Consider the following 19,037-nt stretch of genomic DNA (forward strand, 5'->3'; position numbering starts at 1 on the left):
TCTGTACTGTTGATCTGAGCTAACAAAATACAAATAAAAAGGTACATGATTCATCTAATCCCTGTCTAAGATCCTTATTACCTTGGTTAGAATAAAAAAACATCATATTTCCTCAGTAAACCAGCTTAAAAGGTAGAAGATGAGTCATCAGAAGTATTAATTGCAGAAGAGCCACAGGCAGGTTACTCATTATGTGCTGGTTTCATGTAGATCACAGGTACGATTCAGCTTTCATCTCTGTTCAACTTCATTTTGTCTTTACATTTTTGTTTTAGTTCCACTAACACATGCACACTGCTTTGAATATTTCTAAATGTTTGGGGAAAAATACATCTTTTGTAAAACTGAAAATCAAGACAGATTACACTAAATATAAAAGATAGAAGAGTGACTTCCTAAACATCAAAAAGACAATACTAAGACTACTTTCCATGAGGAGCTTTTTAGATGATGCAACAACTTTAGTTTATTGATCTCTATGTGTAAATTAGAAACTTTCAACATGCAACTTTGGCAAGAATGGAAAATGGAGGATACTGAAACACTGGCAACCACTGACAAGTTTTGCAAATTGGAGATGTGCCTTTTTGCTAACACGTCTGATATTCAAAACACTCCCACACTGCAGATTTGAAGGGTTTCCCTCATACTTAATATGCTGAATTATTGGCCCATATTACTTTTACTAAATATAAGGTGTAAAACCAGAGAAGGCTTTTCAAATGACACACTTTCTGCCAAAGACACTGCCTAGTATCACCCATACAAAATCTCTGGTGCAAGTAACAAATCTGCAATCAGCAGAGAACCACAGGCGATAAGCAGTAAGACACAAATATTTTGGAAGTTATTTATTAATGTATTTAATAATGACATCAATTGATCATGCAGTGACTCTAATCAAAGCAGGAGAGATAACTTTAATTGCCGTGCTCCCTCACATTCATTACTCATTATCTCTTCATCACTTCAGCAGATAAAAACAGAGGGAGGTATGAGGTTGTTTTCTGTTCACATTCAAATACAGTGTTTACAAAGAGATGTTATAAAACAGAACTGCAAAATAAATCAAAATACTGTACATAGAATTACTTTCACCACAGTTTGAATATTGGTGCTCTGTGACTGCAGGTTATGTAAACCAAGAACACTCGATTAATACCATGGAATTATTGTTTGATTTAAGTTTGATGTTGGGATGTTTATGATAATGATAACAAAACATTGATTGGACTTCCACTGTAGCTTAGCAAGCACATGCGAGTAAATATGTGTAAGAACTAAAGTATAATCTGTTTGACCAATTTAGACTGACATGATTGGGTGTTTAAAGAACAAAAATGTGTCAAGGTGTTGCTACCATGGAGATTTAATGTCTCATCACTCTGAATACGAGGTGACGGTTCTTGCTCAAAAAAGAAGTGTTACAATTAAGTCCTTTCAATGGATTGGTGAGAAGAAACACAAATTGTGAACAACCGAAATGGAAGGAAACAGCAAATCTGATTTCTGTATTTAAATGTTCCTTTGCTTGATACTTCTGTTAAGGTAGGAAAAACACTAAAGATTCCCTCAATAGGTCTCAAATCAGCCTGAAAGAATTGCTTTTATTAATTTTAGCCTCTTTAATGTCCCTCCTTTAATACTTCTATCTGCTAAATTCAGATGGAAACATCATCCAGCCACGACTGGCCTTTTGAAAACATACCTCCCTAATGTAAAGATACCTTAATTTCACATGATGAATTGTTTTTCAAATACATTTCCTCCCTAGTCATGCGTCCAACATTCATAAAAAGAATACAACATCCTACACATGCAACATTTTGTTTAGTCTCTGAGGACTTGCAGGAACCCACTCTAAATTCCAGCCCGCCGCCGAGCTCTTTGGGAGCAAATTCTGAAATGTCAGACATCAGAGGTATAGTAGACATAAAAGCATTTCTACCCTGCCTGCTCTTCTGCTCTAAAGAGGAAAAACATAGCTTGATCTATGATCCCCTACTATGCAGGTTGCTACTTGTTTATTTCTAACGGAGTTGGACGGATAACAAAACAAAATCCGCCAGTCTTTGGCAATTATTTATGATATAGCCTACGAATGAATCACAGAAAGTCAGATAAACACATACTCAAGCATGCATTTTGATAAACATAAAAGATAAATTCTCTCCCTGTGATCTTGGCTGTCTAAAATATGATGACCGGGGATTATATTTGAGTGCTGAATAAGTGGTTGAAAAGAAAACAGCTGGAGATAAGAGATGTTTTCTGCAGCAGGGAGGACAAAGAGACATTGTAATGTGATTCTGTCCTCTGCCAGCTTCACTGTCACTCTCTCTCCATCACCTGAACTCTAATTGGTGAGGCTAACTATCTCACGCTGTTGGACTAATAACAACTTGGATGCCTTCTGCCTTACACCTAATAGAGGAAGTCCCATTTACTCCTTCTGTCAAACACAGTTACGTTTTAGTTTTGACTCACAGGTCTGTCCCACTTCAGGATTCTTGCACATTTCCCATTTCAATTTTCATACATTACGACACTTTCATTTCCCTACCAATTGGATGCCAATGCAACAAAGAATGCACATATGAGCTTTTAATCCTTTATGGGACTTTGACCCCTGGAAACTCAAGCTTTATTTACTACAGAACTCTACTCTTACAGGACTTCATATATCTTAACAGTGTGTGAGGAGTTTTGTCACAGTGGACAGTTTGACTCTTCAATTAAATTAACGCTGGATTCATTGAAATATGGGGCTGAAATATTATTTGACTTTATAGGCAATGGTTTGTTGTGTTGATGCATCTGATTGCATTATACTATACTATTATACTGTCAAATGTATAAAAGTCAGAACAACAGGATATTCACAAAAGCTTTTACAAAATATTACCTTTCCACTTGAATGATTGTGTGACTTTGGAAAAAGAAGAAGAGTATCTTTCTAAGTAAAATTAATCTATGTAAAGATGATAGAGAGGGAGAGGGGATTTGAAAAGGTAGGAAAAACAGATGAAAATGACTTTGGGGCTTCTCTTAAAAAAAAAACCAGCAGCTGAAGTGGGCTTATTTTAGTTTTGAAAATGAAAAAGACACATGAAGATAAAGACTGCATACTGACATGTGTACTGATATATTTTACAAAAAAAGAAGATACAGCAAAAAAAAGGAAAGGGGAGTCTGCCTTTCAAGTTTAATACTTTTTGTTTCTATTGAATAAGAAAACAAGGAGAAGAATGTGTAAAGACTTGTAGGTGTTTCAAACACACGCTTCACGACTTGATAAGGCGGCTGAATACATGCTCAGACGGAACAGTTTCACAAAAAGGTGATAAAAAGTTCAGGGCCAAAGTTTTTATACAAAACTTCATTATGCCGATTTAATGAGAGATCTCTCAATATTTGCTCAACTTTTTGGGCTTCGTTTTCTCTCTCTGCATTCTCTCATAACCTTTGTTCAATTTCTCTGCAACACAGGACAAAAAGTATTTCTCTGAAAAATCACACAAGCCGTCATTATAATTCATCCAAAGTAGAAGCATTCAATGATGTTATTACAGTGTCTGTGGTATTAAAGTAATACTTGTGATGTATTTATGCTGCATTCAAGGATCAGGGGCCCCAAACTATGGCCCGATCAATATGGGGTTTTTGGGGCCGATATCGATATTGGGGAAAGAAAAAATTCTGATACTGACATATCGGCCGATATCTTTCTTAGATCTATGTTTGACCTTAAGAGATAGAAAGATATTGGTATACACAGTGTTTCCACTAGGTTTACAGCGTTGGGGGGGTGGGGACAAGCCGACACGACGACACAAACACTTGAAGGAATGTTGGTGTTCATGTGTTACTTTTAATGACAGATGTCGTTTTCTATCGGAAAGGTATCTTTAAATGACTTCTTTCCCTGATTTCCGACTCTATCCACTATCATATCAAATATATTGGGCCCCCAATATAATGGTAGGGGAAACACTGATACACATTTACTGCCCTTATCCTTCAAATGCAGTTATCAAACACTTGTGGAAAAGATGTTCACTCAACTGAACAGTAACTGTTGATGTACGTACGTTACGCCTTACACTGTGGAGAGCGATAATGCTTGCTGTCATCCATTAAGCTCACTCTGCTGGTGAAAGAGAACGGCTAGTGTAATATAATGAAACTCAAATAAAATTATTTTCAGCTGGTAAAAAAATCTAGTAATACTGGCGCATATCTGCGATAAAGTCAGCCAATACCGATAGTCACTTGATGTGATAATATCGGACGATATTATCAGCTTGCTCTACAAAAATGTCAATATCGGTCGGGCTCTACAAAAACCCAGCAATCACTTTCAGCTTTGAGGTGTTAATGCAGTAATCAAAGGTGATTAACTGCAATGCAAACCTTGAAGTTGTATCATTTGAAAAGGCTTAGTATCCACTTCAAACAATATAAATAAATTAAAAAAACAGGGCAAGGTTTCCTATAAGATATCTGAGGGACTTGTTTTTGAGTGAAGATTGGCATACATTTCCAGATCAATTTTGTAAAAGGTTAACGCAAGTATTCAAGAATACATCTAGCAGAAGGAAGTCCTGTTGACATAAAGAACCATACGATATGTATTAATACACATAAAGCCTTATGCAAAGAGTATGTGTTGTCAAATGTCACCTCCCTGCAACACGCTTCCAAGGGCTGGCTGACACGACAGCATCAACATTGCACGACAGAACATGATTATTTGTATCCCAGTCATCCGCATATATCTGTTTAAAATGACATAACATAAATAATGTCAACATGAAGACAAGGCATGGGCGTATCATTTTAAACCTTTTCTGTCATACTCCCCAGGTGGTTTCTTTTAACGCTGCTCATTCTGTTAGACTGAAATGATATACTGTGTTGTCTGCAGACAGCGATCGTTGCTCAGCACAAATCAATACGACAATCCCTATGAAAACATATGATTTTATGAGTCTTATGCAAGAGCGGCTGTGTGAGGAAGATTCCTTTGAGGAGTCTGCCAAATGAAACTGAGCGGCGTAAGAAAGGGAGACAGGAGGGAAGAGACTGTTGGAGGCGATGGTGAGAAAGACAAACTGAAGTGAAAACAAAAAGTGTTAAGAAAAGCAGCAAGTGAGAGGAGACAAGTAAGAGAGTGGAAATAATTAGAAAGACACAGAGAGCAATGAATGATGAAAGCTGAGCTGTGTCCTACCCCTGAGGCAATTCTGTCACACACAGACACACACACACAGACACACACACACAGACACACACAGACACACACAGACACACACACACACAGACACACACACACACACACACAATATACAGTATTGGCCCGGTATGCAATCCACATACAAGGCCATCTGCCAACGCTGTCAAGGCTTTGCAGAGAGCGAGTATCAGAGAGGATGAAGGAGGACATCGGAGAGAAAGAGAGAGGGTTAAGTAAAATATATGGAGAAAGGGAGGACTCGTTTCATCTCTGCAGAATTTCCACATTGCCATCGGAAACCTATGATGTCTCCTCATGGGCCAATACATCTGGATAGCCGCACCATTTAGATTGCACTTAAACAGGACTGCGGTGGCCATCGATTTATCTGGGCTTTACAGCCACAGTCCATAGCTCTGCAGGAGTTATCTACGCACACCCGAACTCACCAATGTTGGCCAAAGAGCTGTAGTAGTTTGCTTTTCACTCGACAGTCACAGCTGAGTGACTGGGAAGCAAAGTTGGCAGTCATATCCACAATCTTTGAAACACACACTGCCTTACAACAAGCTGAAGTAGGCCAGGAGACTTAGATGTCAATGATTCTTCTTTTCTTTTTCAAGGTTTTGATGGCTCTGCAATGCAATGCAGTTATCTGCCATACAGATTATACAAGGTGGCTAACAGAACCTGACGTGAGAGTGAAAACTAGGACAGCTTTGTAGTTAACTTTAAGAAGAGTTTATTGAAGGTTTTGAGAAATGTTTGATCTGAATTTAGCATAAAAATATCAAATAAGGAGCTGTTCATCTGTAAGGCCATCTTCCATAAATCAGATCCCAAACCTTATAAACCAGACTGTCAAAAAGCAGAACTGTCCAAAGAAAACATCAGAAATGTTGGCCTAGCTTTTGAAATGGTCAACTCCTTCAACTATCTTGGACTCACCCAGGACAATAAACTCGGCTTTGATCAACACACCACTGACTCTCGCAATCACTGCCAACATAGACTTTTAGGCCAAACTCAAATCTAAAGCTGTGTCCGTCTCACCTCACCTCCTATTACTTCTGTATAAAAGCCTCATCCAACCCGTCCTCCTCTACTGCTCACCCTGTTTCGTCAACATGCTGTTGCGGACAAAAAAAAAACCTGCATGATCACAAATATTGCTTCAAAAATCATCGGTCTACCCACCCAAAAGCTCTCACATCTCAACTACAAAGCCCCGACTCACAGAGCACTCACCATAACCCAGGACCCCTCTCACCCACTCAATCCACCCCTCTCTTTTCTGCCATCAGGTCGGAGATACTGGACTCTGACCTGGAAGAGGGCACGCTTTAAAAAAGGCTTTGTTCCCTCTGCTATTGGGTCTCTTAATAAACTTCCAAGCTGACTGGCCTCTTTCATTGTTTACTGTACATGTTTCTTCCTGTGTTACGTTCTAATAAATGTATACCTGTGCGCCAACTGTGCAAAGCTGTGACAACAAATTTTGTGTCTAATATTATATTGTAAGCGGGTTAGAGACACGCACTCACGCCAAAAAAAACTGTGGATATAATACCTTTACTTTGAGGTTTAAATGATTTACATATGCACTCCTTGACTTTACAAATTTTAGGACTACCGGTAATACATTTTTTTTTTCCTTTAACCATTATTCTTAGAAAACAAAACATGACAAGTGAACTGTGCCTTTGTATCACGGCCCATTAACTGAATGAGCCTGTTGATTCCAACAGCTCTGAGATAACGATACCTCATGATGTGACAGGTGAATAGTATTGGAACAGTTAATAGCGGTTCAATCCGTTCCTTTTCTTTAATTGCTTTCAATCTCTCTCCATCTGCAGACAAAGGTTTAATGGACACTAATGTCCCTGTTGTGTGATTAGCAGAAAAGGCTAAAGAGAACAGAGTTCTGAGCTAATGGAAGTGGATGAAAAGGGAGGGTTTTTATGTAATGTACAGTCAATAAAATATGCATTTGGACCGCATAAAATTAGGTCTTTTTATATTTCTGGAGGAACAAAAGGGTTTGACTGTGCCACAGAGCAACAGAAGTACCCTGCTGGATGTGAAAGATTTCCCTGATTTCCACGCCCTCAGATGGACAAAGAGGCCAAAAATATCTCTTGATCAACACAACCAGAAGCTCTTGCATTTACAAATCCCAGATGAAGACTACTCAAATACTTTTATAAGAGACACAAAGTACAAGGTACTGTTATCACCAAGTCAAGCTAAATAAAGCAGATTATTTTAGCAGGAATTTATTGGGATGCATTGATAAGCCGAGTCAAATTGTTTCAGCACATTTAAGCGCTTAAGATCAGACTGGAGATGATGTCGTCCCACTCTCCCTCAATTTTAATTTTGTTCTCTTCTGATTGATTTTAAACTAATTTTCCTTCACTGTACTGAACTGCCTCTCCATACCTGCCTGTTGTCTTATTCCTGTTATTTGCATTTTTACAATTTTGCCTTCTCTGTTGATCTCTGTTCTGTTGTTGTTTTGCTGTATTTGCTCTGTCTGTCACAGCACTTTGTAAACATTTGTTTTTAAAGGTGCTATATAAATAAAGATATTATTATTATTATTATTATTATCATTATCATTATCATTATCATTATTATTATTATTATTATTATTATTATTATTATTATTATTATTAATAAGAATCTAGGGGAAAAATCAAGAATGTTGCAATAAGACTCCAACAAAAATGATCTGAAACCTTTCTGTGGTTTAGCACAAGTTGATGTCTTCCTCTCATCTGTTTCCATTTGGGCAAGTGTGTGACAAAGTCCACAGGACAGGACTTGGCTTTGAGGAGGTGTGATTCGTTGGACCCAGTAGCAGATATAGCAGCTACCTCAAAGAAGTACAATAAGTAGGTAACAGCTAAGCTACAGCACCTATAAAATGCTCAGGAATACGGCCGATATTGAGGTCTGTTCGCTCTTTCCTTTGGGAGCTGAGGATGAGATCAACCACCATTAAAAGGAGATGGTAGGACTTTTATAATTGTTCAGAAAGCAATGTCTTTGTTGGACACTTTCTGAATATCTTACTCAATATGTAGCTGTTGCATAACGTGTCCTTATAGCATGCAAGGGTCTTGCTATCCCGGAGCGAAATGTCAATATTATCACTATGTCCATAATGAATACATAATATGTACAAGTTAGATGACTGTATTTTCCCATTTTAACTGAGCGCTTAAGATCAGACTGGAGATGTAACATCCAATGATTTGATAGCACACATTTTATGTGATGGTAAGTCTACACTGGAAGGGACAAGTAGCAGCTTGAATGTTGTAAGCATCTTGACAAAAAAAAGAAAATCCAGCAAGCTGCAACTTTATTTAGGTAAATTACGTCGTCATTCAACCTTTGTGAATCAGTGATAGGTTCATGAACAACAGGAAATAAGTGAAAGAGGGCATCGTACAACAGTTAAGCTTTAATGGGGCAATGGAATCAAACTATTTTCACTAGCATTACGTTGAGATATGAAACAGGTAGGGCCGAACAGACAACATATCAAATTTTAAAAAATTGGCTCGTTTAGTATCGATCTGACTCCCGTTTGACAGAGGAAGATGGGTGTGGATACTCAATGGACTTTACAGCATCAGAATTTAGGCCAAATGGTAGCCTGTAGCCAAGATTTAAAGAGAGAAAAGAAGAGCGCTGCAGTCTTTACTATTGTGTAGCAGTGTGCGATTATGATTTCTCCTTGGAATCACAAGGCAATCAGGAAAAGGGGAGAGTGCTGTTGTGTGCTGAACTGTGGCCCATACAGCTGCTACTTTGGTGCTCATTTGGGAGTGTATGGCATTCTCTCTGAATGGCAATTATGAAGGTAACAAAAGGGGCATTTAGAGACAAAGGCGGGTTTCGGAGTGAATGGGCCAGCTCCCGTGTGTGGCGAGTGTTCTGACTCCAAGTGCTGGTTCATGAGAGACGATATGAGGTAATTATGCAGGAGAACTTGCAGTGGGGAGAAAAGAAGGAGAGAAGCAGAGAAAAAAAAAAAAAGAGAGAAAGAGAGAGATGGACTAGGGTTGGCATAGTGTCTATGGAGAGCAGCACCAGATAGCACCATCTGCATTCTGTGCAGGCGCTGTCCGTCTGGCTCGCTGTTGCCTTAAATAAAAGCTGGCACTGAGGCAGACGTAAGGCAGGAATGTATTCAGACGTACAGTTTGAGCACAAACTGGCCCTTACACAGGCAGAGATCAATCCTGCAAGACTATAAGCATTCTCATTGATTTTCACTGTGAGCTGGTGGCACTAATTCAGATGTTAACCAAACTATTATAGTGGACAAAAAACAGAAATCCTGTGTGGGCCTCATATCAGACACTAAGGCTCCGTTCACACTGCAGGAAAAAGTGACCTGTCCTGAATCAGATTTTTTTGCTCATATGTGACTCTTTACTCTTTTATATGTGATTTTTTACGACAGTGAGAACAGCACATGACATGTAATATGATCTTTTTGAACCAGTTTGTAGCCACTATCATATGCGGATTCCCACAGGAGTCTGATGAGGGTCACATTTAAAAAGCAATGTGAACCCTCAAACAAACAAATCTGATCTGAGCAGCGTTACATTTGTACACAGAATGTGCTTGCATTTCTCATTAATTCTATAAAGCATGGCATCAGTTTCTCACATTTGAGCTCTTACTAATTAAACAGATTTGTAAATAAATCCCAAATATTAGCTACGAGAGGGAGTTTACACGTTTAAAGGATCCAAAGTTCAGATAAGTGGCAGGTCAATTAAATGGGGGAGGCTCACATTTTAATGCAAAGCAGACCTGAATGTTAGCAGGGGACTGAATGTATAGTACCGGTACATAGATTTGGTATTTCCTAAAACGGCATAACTTGCATTGTGAAGGAGATTCTTGTACATATGCAGTGATGTCAAATCTATTTACAAGTGCAGTTTTGGGACGTTGTTTGTTTGATTGCTTTTGCTACAGTCATGATAAGATGGTTCTCTAGGATTTGTAGCCCATCAGTAAGAAGCAGTGAAATAATAACCAGCATCAATCTAGTGCTGATAGCTGTGTATGCACCAAAATAAATCAAACCTTCATATCAGTTGGATTTGTACAGCAATGATCAAAGTGTGTCTTACCTCTCTGATCTTGTCACGTTTCTCTTTGACGTCAGGTTCAGGAGGCTCTCCGTCACTGACGCCCACCACTTTGGGCATTGGGACAGGTGGCAAAGGTTTAGGCCCTACGTCCTTCTTCTTCAGGTCCTCCACCACTTTGTTTTTCTCCGTCTGAATCTCCGCCTGCAGCTCCTCACGGGACTTTCTCAGCTTCTCCTTTGCCTCCTGCAGCGCCCGCTCGTGGTCTGCCCGGATCTTGTCCCGCAGGCTTTCCTCCTCCTCCCTGTGGGAGACAGGATAAAGGCAGGAGGTGAGTTTTTCTTTAATTAAGTGTTTGGATTACTGCTAGCTTTGACAAAGTGGCTCCCAGTCCTTCGGGGGTTAGCATACAAAGGGTTATTTTAAGCAATTCTGACACAAGAAAAGTGTTTAGAGAATACAGGTGGGAAGAGAGGTTTCATTTTTTTTAAATATGCTAATTTTGACTTAAAAAATCATAATCCTTTGGGGAGAAGATGTGAAGGAGATGGGAACATAAGAAGACAAATGTTAGGTATGTGTTTCTAAAAATCTTATTAGAGCTGCAACAATGAACTATTTAACTGAAAGACATCTCTCAGACACTTGATGAAACAGTTATTTGATAAATCAGCAGCATAATCAATACATGTGTCATCCTTAACTTTGATAAAATAATACAAATCATTATGATGTAAGTCGAGGTGGTGCCGGAATAAACACGTTGAGATGCCTCTGCAATAAACAGCTGCAGAAAACCAGCCTCAAACTAACCCGTTCTCTAATTCAGATCATTATGGTATGAAAACATCAGTCTCTCAGGGAAAACCGAACCCCCCGCCCCTCCACTCTGCAGTTACATCAGCTCCAGGAAATAGGACAGGTGTAGAGGAACACAATGAGGAGGGAGGATGCAGTGCCAAAAATGAGAAACATCACCTTTGGTTTCACATGGCGTTACAAGCCCCCAGGTGTTTACATAACTCTACCCCCATGAGGATGTGGGTCAGTAATGGAAAACAAAACCAGCGGGGTGCCGAAGCAAAGGTGACAGAAGGATGAGGAGACTGTATTGATCTTCTTGAGGATGAAAACTGGAAAAATCATCTCTGAAACTCACTTTGCTAACATGTGGACAATCCCAGGCAATATTGTTGGCACAATGTTGGCAAAGCTCTGGTGTTGTGAGTGACTGCTGTTGACTATACCCGTTGAATCTATCATGAAAACCCACAGTGTGGGAGGAATAATAGGAATTTAAAGACAATTTATTTGTTGCATATAAAATTGTATTTTTGGTCTAATCAATCAACTATGGCTGTTTTAGCTTTTAAATACATATTTAATCAATTTTAGTGTGTTGTGCTTCTTTAAGTGTTTTCATATTTAATGCTTTGCTTATGGTAACAGACTTAAATACTAAACACAAATATTATAGGAACCAAGTAGGGCAGAAATTAACTAGAAAAAAGGAACAAACAGAAGATTAATTTCCCATGATGCCTGTGTCATTGTTAATTATTTTCATGAAGCCCGTTACATTGATTAAAACTGTCAGTTCCAAAATTAACTTCACTGTGAAGTATCCAGGATCAAGCAGTTTATTTGTTTGTGCTCACATTTCACTCACAACTTAAAAGTGTTAAAATCGTTAGATGTGAGTGCCAAGTCCAAACAACGTTAAAAAAAAAAACAATCTGGAAAATAACGGTTTGTGTCAGCTGAGTGCAAACATGTGAGTGTGTTTATTAATGACCTCCTGTGTGATAAACGCAGGAACTGTGGGAGGAACTCATGACCTGCTGAGATCCTTGTGGACTCAGCTGCAAGCACAACAGAGCTCTTCAGCGCAACATCTTTTAGGAAATGAGAAAATAATACTAAGAATGTGTTAGTGTGCGTGTTCCCCTCCAAGGGCACACTCACATCCAAGCACAAGCACGGTTGACCCCCAAATTCCAGTTTGTTTGATGAGTGTAAGTGCTCTATCCCGTGCTCAAGTATGGTACACGTCCTTGGCCCTAGGAAGGACGGAAGAGGTGGGCTTCGACAAATTTGGGGACAACTGGGACTAGTGTGAGTGACATGGATATTCCAGTTTTCTTGGTCGAATGAGAAAAGTGCCTTTTTACTCAGATTGTTCCTGTGATTGGCAAAGTGCTAGCTAAGTTTCTAAATCGTGTCATTTTGCAGGTGTTTAAAGAAAGAATGGTATAAAATTCGATATATATTTTCTGAAAAAACTTCACTGAAAAATGCTACAGCAGGAACTGATCCAGGACAGAGAGTCTGTGGGGGTTTTATTATAATCCTTTTTAACCAGTTTAAATGAGTCCAAGATGTCCCAATACCATGTCTGTGAAGTTTCTTGTTCTAAATCCACTCTGATCCTGTATTTGATCATGCCTGTAAACCCCTCTATTTCAGCCCTGCTCAGAACAGGCTCTTTCTGTGTCTCTACCTTTAAATGTAAATGAGCTGTGACTGACCACGCCCCCTCTCTGGAAGGGCTTGGGTGGCTCGGGCTTTCTCGCTCCATGTCCTATTGTTTACGGTGAGAAGGCAGACTCAGAGGGCAGAACAAACACCTAGCTGTGGGAGTGTCACCCACCTCGTGGAGGGGTTACTGCCCTTTGTGATGTCATGAAGCAAAAATCTCTAAACGGCCTCTTTGAGCACACATTTTCTGAAAAATGGAGCAGGCAAAAGACGGAGAGGGTGGACTTTTCTCATCATTGGGGGGTTTGTAGACAGACTAGGGACAATAGTGTATATATTGTATAATATGTGACCTTTAATATTCATGTTCTAATGTGTTTCCATCTTTAATGTCCTGTCAAAAAAATGAGTACAAATGAAAAGACTGCCCAAAAATAAATTGCCAGTGCAGATGCCTAAAAACAGATTTTTGGGTGTCTTTAACAAAAATGGACTTGCAAAAGAGAGAGAGAAAAAACATTTTAAATCTGTGTTAATGGTGTGGGCCAAGAAGAGTCACTGCAAACTGCTCAGTAAGTGTAATTTATCCATTAACTCCTGCATGTAATGTTTTCTTACACTGCTCTTCGCTTGTGTGGAGTCTTGCTTTTATCAATGCTTTTTCCTGTAAGCTGCAATTTAGGGTCAGAATTGGTATATTTTCCCACTATCTCAGATATCACAACTGCACATTTAGACACAGAACATGAATGCAAATTACAGATGATCGGAAATTGTGCTGGAGAGAGAAGAAAAGTGAGTTTTGCGTCAGCCTACATTAAAGCAGATGTCTTCACTTAAGACTAGATTTATGAGACACGATGGCTCAACCTGATAAAAAGGTCTGCAAAGCAACCATGAAAGAGAGGTGCTGAATGATATGAGAAAAAAGGAGGAAAAGAAAGATGTGGAAAAGATATATAAGAGTAAGAATCACCAGCAAATAGAAGGAGAAAGACAGCGATGAGATAAGGAACAAAGACTGTGACACAAAGCTGATGAGAAAAATAAAGTGCAGGAAACACAGAAAGAAGTTTTCAAACAACACAATGTGCATCCATTTCATAATGATATCATGATGCTGAATATGGGGCCAACAGAGACCAAAATAAACAGCCCCCAAGTTATGCAACATCACCCTGGAAACAACTCATAAATATTCAAATCACAACTCAGCGTGTGTGACTTTAATTGATAGAAAACATTTTTTGAAACACTAAGATGGCAATTACTGTGTGTATGCTGGTGCCAATGAATGTATGCATTTGTAATAATTATTCCAGTGTGTGCTGTATTAACATTGTGAGAATTTCATGTTCATGTCATAGTACAGGAAGCGTGTGTGGTATTTGCATTTTCTAATTCAAGGTCTGTGATGAGGTGTCTGTGTAGTAATGAATACAATCTTGCAGTTTGTGTGTGTGTGTGTGTGTGTGTGTGTGTGTGTGTGTGTGTGTGTGTGTGTGTGTGTGTGTGTGTGTGTGTGTGTCTACACCCAGGGGCTGACACACCTCCTCTGTGCCTCTGTGAGTAAGTGCGCCCTTAGCAACATGCATTTAGATGTGATATTTACACGACAGTGCCGATGTTGGAAGATGGGCTAATGTCTGTGTAAGTGCTCACATTTACTGTATGTGTATGTTTATAAGGTGCAAGAGAGCATGACAGAAGAAAATGAGTAGGTTAAGCTGACACCATCATCTCCTAATGGGTGCTGATTCCACTCCATGTATGTGTGCATATACATATTAAGTCAGCTCGTTGTCACGGAAACAAAACCCTAGCATACCCACTTCACAAACGTGCAGCTTTGGAAACAGTACACAAGCAATCCTGCAGAAAACTCATTCCCACACAAATAACATTAGCCTTCTGCACCTTCCCTGTATACTATTCCTCCTCCTCCTTTAATCTCATGTCACTCTTCTCTCTCTCCCCCTCTCTCTCTCTCTCTCTCTCTCCCCTCCAAGCCATTATCATACTCGCACTAGCATCTCCAAGGATTCCCTTTGAGTCTCATATGATGTCAAATATGCAATTAAAAACACATCAACAGCAGCCTGACATAATTACTTTGACAAAGACACACATATTGGCCGTCACTTATCAATCTGGTGTAGAAACCAGCGCAGATCTTGGTTTAGAAATCATCGTACGACAGGGTCCACGTGGGACCTATGAAACGTGCGTATCTGGCTGATCACAGCGTATGCATGACCGGGTGTTGATAAGTGTGGCGGCTGGAAATGATCGTCATTTAAATACCACACCCCTATATATTCACGGTTTAGCTGTCCTCGCCCCCAGAGTTTGCGGCATGGGGATACGTAATACGGCAAAGAAGAGAAACGAGATATGACATGAGCGACACCATAACAGAGAAAAGTAAAGAGGAATAACATTGTGTTGTCTGGCAGCCTGAAATGTAGGATTAAAGAGCTTCAGAAGAAATGCGCCTGGATGGAAATATCAACAGTGTTGGTGTGGATAACCAAACTCCAGCGGAGTTTTTAACATTTAATTTGACATCCGTGATATGTAACGTACATAACCTAGGCTATTATATAATAAATTTTTTATACTTTTAGTTTAAAAAACCTGGTCAGACCATACGATCGCTACAATGTAGCCTAGTGTCTTAAAAGAAGCAGCTCCCGGACCGGAGGACGCCAGCCGGACCCCACCTGAAATAATCCCAGATCAAGGAGCGAGTGGCTTCCTTCATCGGTTCAGCCTCAATATCAGGCCCAAGTGGTGTAGGCGAGCCTGCATCTGTGTCGAATAACGTCGGCTGCACAAATCGGGCTCCATGCTTGCCATTAATGAGACTTTAATAAGAAGAGAAACCTGAAACGTCCTGCATCACATGAGTAAAGTGTTTGATCAAACGCAGTCTAATGTGCACTTCTCATCCGATTATCCTACTTTCCAAACATAAGAATTTAACACGTACATAAAAGAAGGTCCTGACTCCGTCTTAGAGCCGCCGGATTTCTTTATTCGTTATTGTTATATTATGTCACATGTAGTCTGGCCTAAGTGTGTCTGCTGTGCGCAATTACGCATGTGGCACATCAGCGTATTTATTATTTAAATCTCCGGACATACCGATTAGTTATGATCTAATGTTGTTGTTCTGTATTCTTAAATATTTCATATTTCAGAGGCTAAAAGTTGTATTTAGTATCCTCTGGAAGTTTTTCTGTAATTTGTTTCTGTTTAATTTGTCTTTGCAGCGATATTCCTGTGCGCATGAACGTTTTGTGAAAGTAGCCTCTCTAATCTTTCATCTTTAAAGTAAATCGATTAAACAAATATAAATTAATCAAATAAAACACACAACTAAAGAAATCATCTGACAGCTCGCGATGCTCAACACTATTTAAAAAGCAATGTAGCCTACAGAGATCGTTTGAGGTGAAGCGTAATATAAAATACATTTTAGAGGCCATATCTTATCTAACAGTAAATCTGGGAACCTATCTATCCGTCTTAACAAGCACTGTTATAGTAGATCTAATTATTCTCCGACACAGACAGATTTGCTGCATTGCAAGTCCACACTGAGTTGAAAATGTGCATACACGAGCTGAGACCTGGCGTGGTATTTGAGCATACCCTCCGCTCACGTCCAAATTGAAAAGTGCCGAACTTTGCGTGGAAATGACCGTACACCCATTTTTCTGCCATACGTACGTTTGATAAGTGAGGACCATTGTGTGCAGCCATCAAGCACTCAGATGACCATGCCAACCTTCACCAAGACTTGGAGCCTTCTTGCATTGTATTGTCTAACACCCAACAACCATACCTGAAGCAAGGACAGCCCCCCCACCCTTATCAGTTGTCTTATCGGGAGTTCACACTTGCAGAAAACTCCTGAAAAACTCCTGATATTTTGAGTAGGAGCTGCATGTGTGAATGCAAACAGGCCCTTTTTTTATACTCTGATTTTATCCGGAGTTTCTCCGCCCAAACCTCCCTAATCAGATGCTTTATTCATTTTCAGACATTCAGCAATCTCTTCCTCCTTTTATCAGCCTTCCTGTCTGTCACTGGGATTTCTTTTTCTATTTCTGTGGCATCCTGAAATCTGCTGCTCTGCAAAAGACGACTCTCTCCATGGCAACCGGGGAGAAGCAGCAGTTGTCCGACCACCAGTCAGGGTATCTCAGAGAAGGTGTTTTTTTTTTTTCCAAGCAGTGGAAACACTAGGCTCGAGGGAGAACAGTACAGGCTAGATGGCATGTAACCATGGCAACACACACACACACACACACACACACACACACACACACACACACACACACACACACACACACACACACACACACACACACACACACACACACACACACACACACACACACACACACACTTTCAAAGAGGTGATAGACAGCCAGTAGAGTCATATTTGCAAGCGAATAAGACAGCCAAGTTTTAGGTGCCTGCACAGTATTTGAATGTAGTAGTACCATATACAAGCAAGACACCCAAGTCATTAGAGTACCCGGCAAAGTGTTGGACTCTAGTAGGTCAGTTTTTAGCCTAGGAAACAGTACATAGACATACATAGCATTACTCAAATAGTGTTGCTAAAGTGCATTTTAAGGCACTCAAACAACATATGCAAACAAACACCTCATCACTGCAGAGCTGGAGGACCATCATCTCCTCACATCATGGCTTCCTCAAGTGACAGTGACTCATTTCACACACTGAGCGTATGAGAGTTTTTACGCTTCAACATTGAAACCCATGTGTGACCTGCTCAATGTCAACTCGTATTAAACCCCACGTTGAACTTCTTTCATATGAGACTTCTTTCACTGGTTTATCTCGCTTCAAAGAGACTGGAGTTAGTCACTTTATGTCCATACACCACTGCTAAACCGCTAAGAGATTTTTTTTTTTAAACGAGAATCAAACACCAAAGTGAGGAGTCTGATATTATTTAGGTGTTATAAGGCTAATCCCTTCAACCTTTAGCATTTAAGAATGCAGCCACAGCAACATGAAGATGTGGAAGAAACCTCTTAATGGTATATATTTTACTTGCCTCAATTTCTTTTCTGGATTTGTGCTGACTGATTTGCATTTTTCAATGTCACCCAGACATAAACATGCAGGTAAAAAAATAAATGAAGATTTAATTTAAATGCACATGGCACTTACACTCAGAATACAATCACTTGACCTATGGATTGGAGCCCTAGATAGATGCACCAGGCATTCCCACCAATTTAGAAATCAGATGAAGCTTCAGTTAAGACAATTAGCGAGCCTATAATGAGTTCTTGTCGATTTGATGGTGACTCAACATAATCTATCATGATTGCTGACGAGGGAGAGAATAGAGTTAGAATTGGTTGTAAAAAAAACAACGTGTGGTTAAAGGAACAAATCAATTCATTTGTCTCATACCCTACAGGCCAAGTGCATGGCTTATTTTTTAAGTAGAGCCGACAATCTGTTTACTGTGTTGTGTTCTTTTGCATGAACACAAAAACACCAAAAAAAATAGCAATTCGACTTAAATTAAAACTAACACTTTGAGGTGGATTTTTCTAAAAAATATCATAATATATATTTCATCATCTAACAGTCTGCATATACTAAACCAGGGCTCGATATTATAACTGGCCCGCTGGCCCGGATGAATTACTGATAGAGTCCAGACCAGCTGATTGCACGTTCAGCTGGCCCACTAGGCCAGTAACACGTTCTCAATTTCACAGCGCTATCCTGTCATACCGGTGTTTTGTCTGTAATTATTTTAAAAACGTCGCGCTTATAACTGCTACAGCATGAATGTATCAAGCGCTCGTGCGCGCGCATGTTTGTCACAGTTGAAAGGCAGCTTCACTGCTGTCCCTCTCGAACTGTACACTAGCACACAGATTTTAGCCCAGGTTTTCTCTAATAAAAACACACGTTTGGTAAAACGGTTTTAAGACCATCAGATCCCGACAAAAGCCGGGCTTAAATCAGGATTCAAAGGGAAAAAAATCACCACAAGAGTCGAGAGTGTCAGCAGGGCATGACGAAAACAGAACGGAGAAAAGTTTCAGCCACAGTGACAGACAGCTGGAGCTGGAACACGCTGGCAGCTAAATTTCCCCTTAAAGTTAAAGACGAGATCCTGGTAAAGATCTCCA

General features: G+C 39.7%; 1 protein-coding gene across 1 annotated transcript in view; it reads right to left on the reverse strand.

Annotated features, from left to right (window-relative positions):
- The window catches only part of man1a2 (mannosidase, alpha, class 1A, member 2), a 135,752-nt gene that overhangs the window by 94,886 nt on the left and 21,829 nt on the right, over window positions 1-19,037 (reverse strand). Inside the window, exon 3 of the mRNA XM_061053579.1 lies at window positions 10,405-10,666. Coding sequence (XP_060909562.1) covers window positions 10,405-10,666 — 262 coding nt within the window. The remainder of the gene's footprint in view (window positions 1-10,404; window positions 10,667-19,037) is intronic.

This window comes from Labrus mixtus, chromosome 13 (assembly GCF_963584025.1).
Source record: "Labrus mixtus chromosome 13, fLabMix1.1, whole genome shotgun sequence".
In the NCBI taxonomy this organism is placed as follows: Eukaryota; Metazoa; Chordata; class Actinopteri; order Labriformes; family Labridae; genus Labrus; species Labrus mixtus.